Consider the following 15,246-nt stretch of genomic DNA (forward strand, 5'->3'; position numbering starts at 1 on the left):
GTATGAGGAAGAAAGAGACGCGACGAGTCGAAGCGTTCGGAAAAGATCAAAGCTCGCGTGAGCGCAGGCCTTTAAATGAAAAATGTAACTTCTTTATTATTAATTATTTTTTTATGAGACTTTCACCAATGTATTCGTGGCATTATTCTGATTAAAATGATACCAAACGCGTTATAATTCGGATCACATTTACACTAATTTTTCGTTAATGTAATTGTTATGGGAAGTAACTTTCATCGTTCATTATACAGGTAAATATCATCGGAATTATATCATATTTGGTGTCATTTTAATCGGAAAAATGCCACGAATATGTTGGTAAAAGTTTCATAAAAAAATAATGAAAAATAAAGAAGTTTTGTAATTGGATTAGTAGTGGTCTTCTAGCCTCACACCGATATACGCGACAATGTTGTGGCCGCGACGGTTCTCGAGTTTCGCCGTCACCACCTGGGACGCCGCACAGTGGTCCAAATCGAGAAATTCAGTGACTTTTTGTTATAACTTTTGTACCATAAGAGTTATCGGGATGAAATTTGCACTAAAATTCATTAAAAAAAATAGTCAATTTGAACTAAAGAAAAATTAATATTTTTTAAATTTGTTAAACAATAATTTCTTATTCATTTTCATTGATATTTTTCACTAAAAAAAAATTGTTTAAATACAATCTTCCAAACCATTTTTTCTTTCTAAGTGTGTATTTTATATTTGTTTCACACATGCAATGTTTAATGAATTGGGAAAAATGTAAATTTGAGGAGTCGGGTAAGGTAAAAACGTCACATAACTGTGTCAAAAGATATTTTTTATAATAATTGATAATATTTGTAATATTGTATATAATATAAAATAATTTAGTAACATTTTTGTAAATCTTTTGTGATAAAAATGTGATAGCAATGATGGTTTTATAATATACTAATAATAACATGAAATATGAAAAAATAACATTTGTTTATACTTTGTCAGTCTTCATTCTCAAATGGTTTTGTCTAGCATTATTTTTTATAGTCCATCCATTTCAAAGCCTGCCTTTTCTATTATTTAATTATTAATAATTCAGCTTCTGGTTCTAAATTTTGTATTCTTTTCTTACATGATTTCACTCGCATTGCTGACATGTGCGGGTCCGATGTCAATAAAAGTCTATAAAATACATCTTCATTTGTTAATATTCTGTCTGATTTTCTTGTATGTTTGTATTTAAATTGTTTAAAGTCTTTGTGACGTGTTTCTTGAGCCTCCTCCGATAATTGTCCGATTGGTAATAATGCGTGTTTTATTACATCTGCACCATGCATTAATAACTTATGGACTGAAGCAGGCATGGGATACCAATCATAATCGTAACATTGTCAGTTTTAAACTGCTATAATTTGCAAAGGCGGAAGAGTGCGGAAATAATTTTTATACCATCATATAGAGGAAGGTGTACTGAAAATAGTCCAATTTGTTAGAAACTGGGACTTCCTGGGACTTTAAAGATATCTCTTACCGAATATAAAAATTTTTTTTAATTTTCTCCATTTAGTCCAGCATTAACTTTTAATACATTGTGCAGACTAATTAATAATGTAAGACACGATTTCTTATCGCAAAAATCTGCTCTTTAATTTAAAAAAAAAAAGCGCGAGAAAATATTAAATAGGAACGTCAGGGCATCGCATCAAAGTGAAGCAATTTTTCTCGTGAAAAATACTCTTCTTAAAATGTCCAACTTTCAATATTTATTACAACTACAATATTTAATAAATTGTACTAATTTCTCCATTTCCGAGGTCTATGGACATTTGGGAAGCAATGTTCATTGATCAGGTATCGATACATGAAAGTTCATTTTCGGGCCAAAAGTCACTGAATTTCTCGATTTGGATCACTGTGCGTCGGCGAGAAATGTCCGACGTTCCCCGGATTTGTCACTCTGAAGAACCGAAAAAGTAACAAAACTCGAATCTTTACTGTATAGATTATAAAAATTTCCGTAGATTATAAATTTTTATACTCTATAGAAATGTATTCCTATATTAATTATGTAAATACGTGTACATTGTCTAAACAGTTATTTGAACAATAAATTATTGAAATAATTCAAATAATGAATTTAGAAACATATTGTGAAAATTTATTTATTTACTAAGTTATTTTAACAATAAATAATCACAGTAATCTGCCCGTAACTTTCGTATCGTCGGGTCTGTCGAGCGACAGTTCTAGTAGGGATGCTACATTTTTTGTGGTGTGCCGAACGTAGAGAAGGAGAGGGATTAAAAGAGAAGGAGGGACTGCCGTTCGACGATTCGACTCTCCGCGTCTCTCTCTTTTCCATTCGGCGACATCTGGCGACATCTTCCGCGCCTGAAATATTGATCGCCTATTACACGAGTAATTAGAATCGTATCACACGTAGAATTGAATCGTGTTTGGTGTCATTTGAAATAGAAAAACAAGGCGAATACGATGGTAAAAGTTTGATAAAAAAATTACAGAATTAGAAAAATTATTACCTTTTGCCTTGCCTGCATTAGTATGAATCTCATCGATATTCGACCCTTTGCTGCACCGTAGAGCCTGTTTACCGCTTGACTAAATGCTTCCAAGGGAATCAGTGGTGCAGATAAAATTTAGACAGTTACTGGCGAGGTTACAGATTTAGACGAAATCTGTGGTTCTCGCCGAACGTTGCATTTGAATCGCACAGTGTACGCCGGAATCGTAAATGACCTTACACGTTGAATCAATTGACAGCCGTCGTAACTTAATATTCGCAAAACAATCGAGAATAAGAAGTATCTCTCGGGTCTCGTCCGAAACTACTAATTTCATAATTTGTCTTTCAAATACTTTCAATCGCATACGCGGCTCCTCCGATGCACGGAAACGACCGGCGTATTAGGGCTGTCGAGTCAACATGTGTATTCGAGCATTTAATTAAAATTCAAGTCTTTGGCCGCGATCAGCATGTTAACAAATTGCCGATGCGTACTATTTATGATCATAAATCATTTTGGCGGGCGCTAATAGAAATCGCTAGGACTAATCCGGGGTAACCCCGACGAGGATGACAAATGGCAACAATCCTAAATACATACATATATATGTAGGCACAAAGAACCATGATAACACGACGTTCCTGGAACGGTTGTTTAATTTCGTATTTTACGAGTCAAAATGTGGTCGTCCGATGAAGAAACTGACAAGCCGATGAGTCTGGAACAAATTCGCGATAAAATTTTAAGCGAGCCTCGGAGCGAGCGTATGCAAGTTAGCGGATGGGAGGATGACGATGACGGAGTGGAAGTTGCGCGGAATGCGAGAGGTTAGGAACGAAAGTGACGTATTACTTCTAATTTGTCAAAATTATTAAAAAATGTAACATGTTTCTCCCTCTCTCTCTTTCTCACTCTCTCCTGCTTCGGACAAAGTGATGCAGACAATTTTCATTTTGTATAAAGGTCGGCGGTCTAATTATGACATTCGTGCTTAGGATTGCTTCTTATTTTTAGGGGTCGACGAGAATGAAATTCTCCACGCAGCCGAGAAAGGCGATCTCGAGAAAATACGAACGTTGATACAGAAAAATCGGGAATTGTTAGAAAGCACGGATGACGACGGTTACACTCCGCTCCATAGAGCTTGCTATGGCAATCATGTGCAAGTTGTGGAGGTAGAGGTTCTTGTGTTTCTTTTGCACTTGTCAAAATCCATGTTAGTCTTTTAATGTTTTATGTTTTATTTGCTACAGTACCTGCTACAGGCTGGCGCGAAAATAGATTCTAAAACCATGGACGACTGGCAACCCCTGCATTCGGCTTGTTGTTGGAACAACGTCGAATGCGCCATGGTTTTAATTGCAAACGGAGCGGACATAAATGCCAAAAGCAAGGGGGATCAGACTCCTCTGCATTTGGTCTCGGCTAGCTCTCACAATTCTTGTTCGCTGCAGCTTCTTCTTCTGCACCCGGATATCAATCCCCGGTTGGTCAATTCGAGCGGTGACACTGCAGAGCAAATTGCTAGAAGGACAGGAAAGTACTATCCCATGTTCGAGATTGTCGAGGACTGCTTAAACGTAATCTGAAGTAAGTGCACCCAATTCTAATTTCATGTTTTACAAATTTATTTGGTATTCTTATATACAAACGTCGTGAATGTTGTGAACATAAAAAATTTATGAATGTGTAACAGTTCGATGGAACTGTATATGTTCAGTGTATTATCGTTCCATTTATAAATACATTCATAACACAACATGTACCTAACTCCTTAGTAAGTGCATTATATGTTCTTCGATACAACAAAATATAAAAACGTCGATGCGAACGCGTTCCTAGAAATATATAACGAAAAATAGAATTTCAATGAACATATCGATAAAAATAATACTTTAACGTGACATTCGTTCGTTCTATAGGTGGAAACGCGATGGCAAATCGATTGGAAAAAAGCTTATTGGTAGAAATGAATGTTCGAGATGCTATATAAAATAAAAGTTCTTAAGCTACGTCGATGGATTCGAAAGGCATTTTGGTTTTGTTTTATTTACAAATTAGAGGGTCGTCAAGTTGACGAACTTCGGGGTACCGTTGCTCAGACGTTTCGAACCCTCCCATATCAAAACTGTCGAGTCCTCGGTGACCGCGTACAAATGATGCTGATCTAATGCCCACGCGATCGCGATCACCGCTCCACAGCCCTTGATACCATTCAGAATTTCCCGAACTAATCTCAAGTCCCAACTGCTCCACAATCTTATCACACCGTTGTCCAATCCTGTCGCTATTACGTTCACGGACACTCCCTCGGGCGCATTGCTATAGCAAAGGGACGTCATCTTTCTCCTGGACAATACGGAGCCGACCGGTCTCGCGTTTATGGTGAATACTTTCAGTTCCGACTGGCTGGAAGACGGGTTCTCCGCTGTCTTACTGGTCTCGTAAGTGACCGCTATATCACCGAGAGTCTCGCTGATCGCCAGTAGACGAATAGGATAATTCTCCTCGCAGGATATCGACCTTACGTACGTTAAACTGGAAAAGGAGCTGATGTCAGTATATCTCCCGGCTGAATTTCTGAGTCACTCATTCATATTTCTTACCTGTTCAAATCCCAGATGACGATGACCCCGATCGCGTCACCGGTCACCGAAATGCTGAATGCCCGCGAGAGCGACACCGTCGTGATTCTGCTCCTGTGAGCCAACAGTACGCACGGTGGCGCCGAACTGAAATCAATTTTACCTGTCACGACGGTGTACGTGTGCACCGTCACTCTTCCGGACAGGTGGCCGGCCCACAGTTGCCCACAATCTGGCGCTGATCCCAATATAGTGATCTAAAATAGAAGAGGGAACGTTTTAATGTCACCAGATCTGGCACGAGACCGAATCATGTTCAACTGTATATTGCTCACCGGGTCGAGACCCGAAGATTTGATCAACGGTTTTGGCGGTTGTTCCTTCTTGCATTTGAGTCTTGCGATCCCATCCGTGCCGCTCCAGGACACCAGAGCAGCCCCCAATACCGAAGTACCGCTCAACATGCTCGCGCCTGGAATCAAATTTGTTCGCAAATCACTAATCATTTCTAACCCATGCGTCGAGCAAAGTCTGGGTGAAACCAGCCATACTTTTCTCTTTGGTGTAGCCGAGCAGAAGGGTGGTGTAGCTGGGCAGTCCGAAGACGTCTCCCGTCATTAGAGGAACCAAGCTCGCTAACGGCGCTCTGTGCTTATGCTTCCAACAAAGGACCGGTTCGTTTCCGGGCGCGCCCACATAGTTTCCCCATTTGATCCCTGCAAGAATTTTACAAGAACAATTTCGTTAACTCTTATGCAAACAGTTGCCGTATACACCAAAATGTTTATGAAGCCACTCTACTAATCTAATTGATTATTAGATGGAATAACAATGAGAATTTATCAGGGTGTCGGTCCGTCCCTCCCCGATTGGGGAGGGGGATCCGTGGGGGGTATTGGGTGAGGAAGGGTCGGGGCGTGCCGGATCGCGCCTCCGACGGCCCTTCCTTCCGGTGACGGCGTCTTCCTGCCTCGGCCGGGGCTGGTTCCTTCGGGACACCGGCTCCGAGCGGGGCACGAAGACTCCGGGAGCTGTGGGTGGACCGAGCTGGGGCTCGGGAAGCTCAATTCGAAGGCTCCAGGGATGGGGACATCGGGCGGGCCCCTCCGCCCGGGGTCTTATAGTGTAGGCAGTGGGGGAGGTTAACCCCTCCCCCGGGGTATGATGATAGCTGGGAGGTGTACTGTTGAGTACTCGCGTGATCCAGGCACCTTCCCTTTAGCTTAGGTGGGCGTGGGTTTTTAGTGGGTAGCCTTTGGGGATTTCCCCCAAGGGCAGTCCCACATAACCCCGACTCCCCCCAGGGAGTCGGGGTATGCGTAAAGCATTTTCCCACGAAAAAAAAAAAAAAAAAAAAAAAGAGTTGTAGAGCTCACCGTCGACACCCTCGATCACTTGGGGCAACGACGTGTGTAGCATGGTGGCGCTGATGTTCTGGAGCGGCAGCAGGTGAGCGGTGGTGAACAATTGCGCCGGCGTTTGACCATAAGTTCGCACCATGGTCTCCCACGCTTGTCGCACCAAGGGGTCCGCTATTTGCTCGACGTTGAATCCGTAGTAGGTCTGAAAGAAATTTCGCCGAGATCCGTGAGTCCTCGGTGCTTCTAACTCGTCTTCGTCGCAAGACTTACCGCTGGATGGAAGACATTGATCGCCTCGACGGCTGGTTTCCCGGTTTGCCTGAACCCGAACACCAGGTCGATCCAATACGGCAACACCTCTCTGACGAGGTCCGCCTCCAACGCTGCCCTGTGAGCAAGAACGAAGAGCCTCGCGTCGCCGCCGCACCATTTCGGCAGCTCAACGTCGCCCACCCTGTTGCCGTTCTGTCGGACCCCGAAGTTGAATCCCTCGTAGTTCAAGAGGAACTCCGGCAGGTAGAAGAACTCTGGTATCAGTTCCTTGACGTCGGTGGTGGAGTCGCAGCTGGTCAGTCTCCAGGTGGTGGCAAGCGCGTGGAACGTTCGATCGGGTATGTCGAAGTTGTCGTCTTGGTAGCAGAGGAACATGCTGGTGAACGGCGGCAGTCTCACCAGAAAATGCAGCACCGTGCCGGAATTGCTGTAATGCGACCCGTAATGGAACGGCTCCTGGTTCAACGCGATCAGATTGAGACCCTCGGACAACGCCTGTTTCAGGTAGTTGTAATTGTTGATGTAGTGCTGCTCGTTCTTCTTATCCTGCACAGCCATCGGCCGGCTGAAGTTCCGGTAGATCTTTGGATTGTTCAGGTCGATCTTCTCGCTGGTGTAATCGGCCAGCACGAACGGGAACACCGGGTACTGCATCAGGTCGTTGTACGATCGACCGGCGAGCTTGTTCAGGCACGTGATGTACTCCCAGTTGGTCAACGCTCCGCTTCGCCAGAGCGTGATCGCTTCGCTGAGGTCGTCGCCGGGTACACGCCTCGGTAGATTGCAATTGTTCAATTCGGTCGCGAACTCGTCCCTCTGCTTCGACGAGTTGAACGCCAGCAGATAAGTTCTGCCGGTGATCAGGAATATCTCGATCGCCCTCTCCTGCAGCTGGTACCGTCTCCGGTGGAGTTCCCTGATGTCCTCGAGACGCCAGGCTGTTCCGCCCACCATGGCAAGGTCGAGACCACCCAGAGCTATGTCGGTGTGTAAAGGCACGTCGGGGTTGTCAGGTACGAAGTAGAGGCATGTCTCGCCGATTAGGACTTCGCCGGCAAGCTCGGCTCTGGGCGTGACCACCTTCGCCTGGGACATCTTCCGTATCCTCTCGCTGGTGTGCAACCGCTCGATCAACGCCGAGGCGTTCGCGTCTTGGCGATCGGTCATGAACAGATAGGACAACGGCGCTTCGATCTCCGCCGCTTCCAGTTTCTCCTGGTGACCGGCCATGAAGAACCTCTTGTCGATGTTCAGATGGCACCGTTGCAGTCGTATCCGGACTCTGGCCGGTCCTTCGGTGGGGTCCAGCTCCCAGCTCCTCTGGTAGCTCTTCTCAAAGTGCCAGGCGGCTCTCTCGTGCGTCAAACGTCTGGCAAGGTCTCTCCACTTGGCGACCGCCTGCGCCTCCATCGCCCTCGAGTGCTTCAGTCTTTCCATTAATACTTTCCGTTCGAGGTTCTGCTCCTCGACGACCGTCCGCGTGATCGTCATCGCGCTCTCCGTCAGCTGTTTCGCGATCGCGTCGAACCTGTTCCCGATCCTCTGTATCGCCGGCAGATTGTTGTCGATCCAAATGTCCCGGTCCCTCATCAGCTCGCGTCTCAGCAACGCCAGCTCCTCGTTCCATACCCCGGGGCTGGCCTCCTCCATGCCTTTCGCCAGGTCCCACAGGTACAACACCTCCCAGAACTCGGTGCAGATCGTCGCGTCCGCGCTGGGCATCTCGTTCCGCCTTTGCAACAGGTCCCAGAAGAACACGGTGAACTTCTGCTCCACCTGCGGATGCACTACCAGCAGAGAGGTGAGAATGTCCTGGGCCATCGCCTCGTCCAATATCGATCTCACTACGAATATCCTCGTGTTGTTGCTCTGATGGGGCGCCAACAGCCACACCATTACCTTCGCCGTGTACTTCCTCAGCGTCGACCATCCGCTGCTCCAGTGGTTCCTCTTATCGAGCGGGTTACAGAGGCCGTGCAGCAGGATCGAGAACAACCTCTTGGTCAATTGCAGCTCGTTCGCGGACGGCGACTCGTCCGCCACCGTCACGAACTCGACCGCGCGCGTCAAAACCACCCGAAACCTGTCCAGAAGTTCACCCTGGCCCGGCTCGCGCAACGTACCCATCGACGATTGACCGTGCAAGCTCGTGAAGCTCGACGATCTGGAGCCGTGGTCGCTCTGGTCGCTCGACGTCGTGAACACCGAAGCGATGTGCGACGCAGAGGCCAGGTACGACGCGGTGCTACGCAACCGGAAGCCCGACTGGCTCGAGACTTTCGCCATCAGGACGTCTAACTCGCCGTCGAAGAGGGCGACTTGCGCGTCCCTCACCACCGAGCTCTTGTTCTTCGCGCCGTGCGTCTTCTCCTTCAACTCCACGTGGTTCAGGATCGAATGGAGATCCAGGACCGCCTGCATCTGATGGCTACCCGGAGACTTCAACAGCTTCGACGCGATAGCAACCAGCAGCACGTGGATGTCACGGTGGAGGGACGTCGAGCCGGCTTTGTGCGCACCGCCGACCAACGCTTGCACCAGCGACTCGATCAGCCCCTGTTCCAGCAGCTTTCTCAGAACGTTCATCTGAAATGTTAACAGATGACTCTTGTTTTATTGTTAGCTTCAAACACTGCCGGAGACTTAGTGCTGGGTGTGGATGGTGTATAACTGTGCTATGGGTGGCCGAGTGGGTGGAGCCTTGGGGAATGACAGTGGGGAATGACACTGCCGGAGACTTTCCGTCGACTCACCCTCGCGATCAAGTCGGTGATGAACGACACCACTTGTCTGGCCATGTTCGGCTCGCCGACGGCACCTTTCGCGACGATGGCCATCAACGATGGCAACGCGACTTCCGTCGGCCCTCTCAACGCTAGGTTCTTCAGAGCCACGAACAGCGGCTCGCTACCAGGGTACAGTGATATCTGATTCGCCAGGTGCATGGAATACCTCTGCTTGAAGAACTTGTTGCTCTCTTCGTCGCTAGCGCGTTGGAAGTAGGCTCGCAGCACCTGCAGAAAAATCGTTGTTACAGGTATAGCGTGAGTACTTTCATTCTTGAGACAGCACTGCCAAAGCTCGTGCCAATTTGACACAAGTCCCAAGTAATCTTGTTGTTCTACTATTTGTAGCACAATTGATATCTGAAGCTTTGTGACTTTTAGTTTTTTAATATTGACGACTAGCTCTCATTGCTCTGTAACTGTTGCAAGACAATTGTGCACTCGTTGATCAACCCCTTCAGAATTCAGCGCCAGACACGTGCAGCTATGGATAGCAAAAGATGACGGGAACCTGAGGGACAGGTACCTTGATTAGTGCCGTGCGAACTCTAGCATCGGGGTTGTTCGCTAGCACCAGCAGCAGCTCGGCCCTCAGAACGTGCTTCAGCAACGAGCGAACTTGACTGTCGGGTAGAAGTCGAACCGCGTCCCGAAGCAGCAGTAGGAGTCCCTCGCAAACCAGACCTTGGCAAGCTTTCTTCTCGTCCGGCCATGTAATATATTTTTCCTGTGCGAGGAAAGCTTTCGTTAAACAATCGTGTCGTCGTTCAAACGCACGACGCTCGGGAAAACACCACTGCGCGGTGAACAGTAGCGTTGGGATGGTAGAAGAGCAGCGAGCGTTTGGTGCTTACGTTGCTGAGAGGATTGGAGCCGTCGCTGGCAGCAATGCCGGAGTCCTCTCCAGCGCTGGTGTCCTGGGACGGTCCGTTGCGACGTTCCTTCCTCTTCGGCATTTTGTTTTTCTGTATCTGCGCGTTCGTCAAGCCTTTGTTCAATTTGCTGTTCTCCAGGGTGGCCCCGATCGACTCCTCCGAGGAACTGGTGGTCACCAGATTCGGGATCTTGACGATCTTCTTCTCGCCGAGCGTAGGCAGCAGAAAGTACATGTTGTGCCTCGAGTGGGTGATGTAGGTCGCCGAGGCTTGATGGACGAGAACCAGGAAGTCGGTGATGGCCACCAGGTAGGCGACCTCCGGCGGGGCTCCCATCAGTGCTCTGATCAGCTCGACGACCGCTGTCCCCGTCGTCGAGTCGATCACGGCGCCCAGCTCTTCGTACAAGAAGTGTTCCTGCCAGAGGCATATGCTATACAGGGTAGCCCACATAACTCTGAACAGCTCAATATCTCGAAAACTATGCCATCGATTTTAAAGTTCTTAGTCTTAAATTGCATGGAACTGAAGTGCCTTTCTGACTACATAAACGTGAAGTGGCCTCCCTTCCCCTTTAACGGGGAAGGGGAGGTACCTTTGTAATTTTAAATGGAACCCCTTATAAAATGTTACATATTTAGATTCTACCGGAAAAAACAAGTCAATTTTGTCTGAAACATTTTTTTGTCAGATACTTCCATGATGAGATAGAACAGTTTGAAGTTTCGAGTTGTAGGTACTTGAACCGCTCGGAAATAGCGTTATGGAATTATACGCGCTTGAGTCCTTTGCTTATTCCTGAAGAAACACAAACAATAATATTTACAATTCTTGAGTTTGACTCACTTATCTATGAAAACGTTTTCAGTTTAGAGCTGTTATTCAAGCAGTAACATTGTGATTATGGCTACTTTTGACACAGAAGTGAATATGTTATTAACGTTAGGTGAATGCCAAAAAAATTATTGGCCTGCAGCAGTGATGTTTTTTGAACGTTATGTGGTCAAAAAATGTCATGCAACATTTCATAATTTAGAAAAGCGGCTTCGCGAGCACGGTGAATTGTGTAAAAAAACTCGCAATAAACCTAAAGCTGTCACCAATGAAAATAATAGTGCTAGTATTCTTGCTGCAATTACATTAAATCCTCACATTAGTCAACGTACAGTTGCACAAACATCACATATTAGTCGTTCATCAATTCAACGAATTTTGAAACGGCAAAAGTATCATCCATATCACATGGTTTTATCACAAGAGCTTTCGATAGCAGATTACGATCACCGCGTAAGATTTTGTGAGTGGCTGCAGGGTGTTGTGGAAAATGACTTTTTGTGCAAAATACTTTTTTCCGATGAGGCCACTTTTATGAATTCAGGGCATGTAAATAGACATAATCTGCATTATTGGGCCGTGGAAAACCCAAATTGGATGCGATGTGTTCCCTTTCAACATCGATGGTCTTTAAATGTTTGGTGTGGCCTAATAGGAGATTTTCTGATTGGACCTTATTTTTTTCAAGAAACTGTAACATCTGCAAGTTATTGTGATTTCTTAAAAAATCATTTGCCTGCGCTTTTGGAAGATGTGCCACTGCAGGTTAGAAGAGAAATGTGGTTCCAACAAGACGGCGCTCCTCCACATTTTGCAATCATCACCAGGCAATTTTTGAACGAAAAATTTGGGAACAAATGGATAGGTCGCGGGGGACCTCGTCAATGGCCTCCTCGATCCCCCGATCTAACACCATTAGATTTTTTCTTATGGGGATATGTAAAGGACAAAGTTATGTTTGAACCACCGACGACAAAAGAGGATGTGAAACAAAGAATACGTGACGCTTGCGCTTCAGTGACTCCCGAAATGTTAAAAAATGTTAGAACAACTTTGATGTTTCGAGTAAATAAATGTTTACAAGCCCGTGGTGGACATTTTGAACATTTAATTTAAAGTACATTTTATTTCTTCGCGAATAAGCAAAGGACTCGAGCGCGTATAATTCCATAACGCTATTTCCGAGCGGTTCAAGTACCTACAACTCGAAACTTCAAACTGTTATATCTCATCATGGAAGTATCTGACAAAAAAATGTTTCAGACAAAATTGACTTGTTTTTTCCGGTAGAATCTAAATATGTAACATTTTATAGGGGGTTCCATTTAAAATTACAAAGGTACCTCCCCTCCCCCGTTAAAGGGGAAGGGAGGCCACTTCACGTTTATGTAGTCAGAAAGGCCCTTCAGTTCCATGCAATTTAAGACTAAGAACTTTAAAATCGATGGCATAGTTTTCGAGATATTGAGCTGTTCAGAGTTATGTGGGCCACCCTGTATTTGACGGACCACAGTGGCGGCTACACTACTTATTGATTTATCTTCTACCTAAATAAAATTCTATTTTGTTTTAGTCGACATATAGCCTGCGGAGAATACATAAGCCTACAATAAATATAAACTTTCTTCTTCTTCTAAGAAATTATGAACCACGAAGAATTTCTAATCCACTGAAAATAAATAGTAATGTAGCGTCAAGCTCCTCAAACCCCTATATAGGTTTATTTAGCTTCACAAGTACGTATGTAGTAACAATATTACATGAGACATGAGCAAGGAGACACATACAGGCCATAACATCAATGTATTTCTCTTTGAGTGATCAAATTCGCAGTTTTCAGTTTACGTGTATCTGTAGAGAGGCTATCGCCACGTCGAGGCTTACCTTGCAGAGCGTCAGAATCGTGTCGACGATCTTGACCCTGTTCAACTGCGACGCGTTGAACTCACGCTGCGAGTGCTGGTCCCTCAGCAGCAGCAGCAACCCTTGCAGCAGCAGATTCAAAGCGTCGTACCTCGCCCACGTTCTCCAGGCGGTTAGGGCGCCTTTGATCAGCTCGGGATCGGTGATCACGGCCTCGCAGTTCGGCGAGACCACATGATTGCCGCTGCCGATGTCCCTGATCAGTAGCGAGCTGTCGCAAGCCGCGTCCAAGATGGCTTTCAGAATCTGTTTACCCGCGTGGCATCGCGGCGATTCTAGAACCCGTAGAATCAACGATGTCCCGCCTTCCGAGCGATACTGATTCAACAGCTCGGAATCGCTTCGTATCAGGTGCAGCACTATCGAGAGAGCCAGCGCTTGCTCGTCCTCCGTCGAGTTCAGCTCGACCACCTAACGACAGGCGCAAAATGATCAATGAAATGCGGGAACGAGCAGTGGACAAATTATAGGGATTTATTAGCGCATACTCTGGCGAACAGGTAGAGGAATATGGGCACACCGCCCACCAAGGTCGCCGCTGGTATCAGCCCCCTGTACTGTTGGCATTCCAACCGTACGGAGAGGATCGGCGCGACGGACAACGGCGGTTGTTGCGACACCCTGTGCTCCGGCGCGGAGACAACCCTGAAACCTGGTTGACCCGGAAACAGATTTCTTACCACGGCTAGAAACGAGTACACGATATGTTTATACGCCTAAAGACTAACAAGATTGCCTCGGGGCCGATTGCCATGCGTTGCGCAACGTCGACGCGGACACCTACCCGCGGGGTTCCCGATCGCTTGAGGATACAGATGCACGATGTTCGGGTTCTGCGCCTCGTAGCTGAGCAACAAGTTGTTCTGCAGCTCGCCCAGCTGAGAGTTCGTGGCGTCCATCACCGTGTCCCAGTCGATCTTCGTGTCGGAGACCTTGGTCTCCACCGCGTGTCGCAGATACGTGCCGCCGTATGACTTCCTGCGGCTCGCGTCGAATTTACCGCCCTCTGGAACGCGCGAGAACCCGGTCAATGAACTCTGACATCATTTCCGGGGGATCGTTTAGCTTACCAAATCGGATCTCTCGCACCCCGTCCAACGCCCCGGACGCGATCAGCGGCGCGAAATCGGGCTTCTCCGTGTTCAATGTACACTCGGCGAGGTTCGTGTAATTGGGTCCGAGACTCGCCAGGTACAAGGCCCTTTCTTTCGTAAACACCGGACACCTGTGTCCGCGCAATTCAATTAGTTAATTTAATAATGTTTGTATAATCTCTAGCCGATGGTTCGACCGCGGATTTTATGCATTTGTTGAAAGAATGGGTGACTGTAATTTCAGACAGAAAGATTCAAAGAGTTAATTCTCGACTACCGAATAAAGTTACAGATAAAGAGACTTTAGTTCCTACGCAATTAATGCACAGAATTTTGATTTTCCATAAAGATCCGCGGTCTGGCGACGACAAAATGCAAAAGGAAGTTGTTCGGGCCAGGCAGAGCAGCGTGCGCGGACCGATTACGGTACCTGAAGACCATCAGGTTGCCGAGATACCAGGCGCCGATACTGCTCGAGCCGATCTGGCCCAACAGGACGCACGTGGTTCCCGGTTTTCTGACTAGCAGACCATCGAACGGCAAATGGGCGCTGACCTCGTTCCACCCGTCAACCCAAAGGCCCACTACCACCACCGCGCTACGTTTGTTCAAAACAGTGTCCTTAAAATTCAGTGCTAAATGGTGCCATCGGCCAGAAGGAAGCATACCGGTTATGGACGTTTCGGAGACCGTTCGATTCGTCTTCTCGTCCGGCCGGGTTAGCCGTAAGATCAGTTTGTCTGGATGAATAGGAACAGTTAAGAACAACAGTCTTGTCAGACAAGAAAGAATGATGCGCTTCGGTTACCTGATCGGAGATCCAGCCAGGTCTCCAGAACCAGAGACTCGAACGCGGAGATCGACATCAGGTGTATGATCGACGTCGGCGTGGGCGGTGACGTCGAACCTGCTACGACTGACGTACCCGAGAAAATATCAGACGATTGCTCTTTCCAAGATAATTCGAGGAGCATGCGTTAAATAGAAAAACACATCACACTTATACAGGGTGGCCCACATAAC

General features: G+C 46.7%; 2 protein-coding genes across 9 annotated transcripts in view; one reads left to right on the forward strand and one right to left on the reverse strand.

Moving 5' to 3' along the window:
- The first annotated feature begins 2,926 nt into the window (after window positions 1–2,926).
- On the forward strand, window positions 2,927–4,524 carry LOC143360545 (ankyrin repeat domain-containing protein 49). The gene is made up of 4 exons (XM_076799499.1): window positions 2,927–3,319; window positions 3,507–3,667; window positions 3,746–4,082; window positions 4,415–4,524. Exons 1-3 carry the CDS (start codon window positions 3,172–3,174, stop codon window positions 4,079–4,081), a joined length of 645 nt encoding a protein of 214 aa, XP_076655614.1. The 5' UTR covers window positions 2,927–3,171; the 3' UTR covers window position 4,082; window positions 4,415–4,524.
- A 25-nt stretch (window positions 4,525–4,549) lies between these two features.
- Window positions 4,550–15,246, reverse strand: part of Mv (lysosomal-trafficking regulator mauve) — a 45,934-nt gene continuing 35,237 nt past the window's right edge. For 6 of the 8 annotated variants that reach the window (XM_076799494.1, XM_076799495.1, XM_076799492.1 and 3 more), the window contains 15 exons: window positions 15,032–15,172; window positions 14,654–14,963; window positions 14,200–14,354; window positions 13,914–14,135; window positions 13,618–13,814; window positions 13,091–13,540; window positions 10,352–10,789; window positions 10,024–10,224; window positions 9,465–9,725; window positions 6,709–9,297; window positions 6,454–6,640; window positions 5,629–5,793; window positions 5,413–5,549; window positions 5,099–5,334; window positions 4,550–5,030 (listed from right to left, as the gene is read on the reverse strand). In XM_076799494.1, the coding sequence (XP_076655609.1) occupies window positions 4,550–5,030; window positions 5,099–5,334; window positions 5,413–5,549; window positions 5,629–5,793; window positions 6,454–6,640; window positions 6,709–9,297; window positions 9,465–9,725; window positions 10,024–10,224; window positions 10,352–10,789; window positions 13,091–13,540; window positions 13,618–13,814; window positions 13,914–14,135; window positions 14,200–14,354; window positions 14,654–14,963; window positions 15,032–15,172 (6,170 nt within the window). The remainder of the gene's footprint in view (window positions 5,031–5,098; window positions 5,335–5,412; window positions 5,550–5,628; window positions 5,794–6,453; window positions 6,641–6,708; window positions 9,298–9,464; window positions 9,726–10,023; window positions 10,225–10,351; window positions 10,790–13,090; window positions 13,541–13,617; window positions 13,815–13,913; window positions 14,136–14,199; window positions 14,355–14,653; window positions 14,964–15,031; window positions 15,173–15,246) is intronic. The other 2 variants (XM_076799490.1, XM_076799491.1) reach the window with 2 other exon arrangements.

This window comes from Halictus rubicundus, chromosome 13 (assembly GCF_050948215.1).
Source record: "Halictus rubicundus isolate RS-2024b chromosome 13, iyHalRubi1_principal, whole genome shotgun sequence".
Taxonomy (NCBI): Eukaryota; Metazoa; Arthropoda; class Insecta; order Hymenoptera; family Halictidae; genus Halictus; species Halictus rubicundus.

Bases quoted from the DNA above. Each gene is read 5' to 3' on its own strand.
- LOC143360545 (XM_076799499.1), top strand. From the start codon at position 3,172: ATGTGGTCGTCCGATGAAGAAACTGACAAGCCGATGAGTCTGGAACAA. The intron at 3,320-3,506 runs GTTAGGAACGAA...TCTTATTTTTAG, and splicing joins AGTTGCGCGGAATGCGAGAG to GGGTCGACGAGAATGAAATT. The intron at 3,668-3,745 runs GTAGAGGTTCTT...TATTTGCTACAG, and splicing joins ATCATGTGCAAGTTGTGGAG to TACCTGCTACAGGCTGGCGC.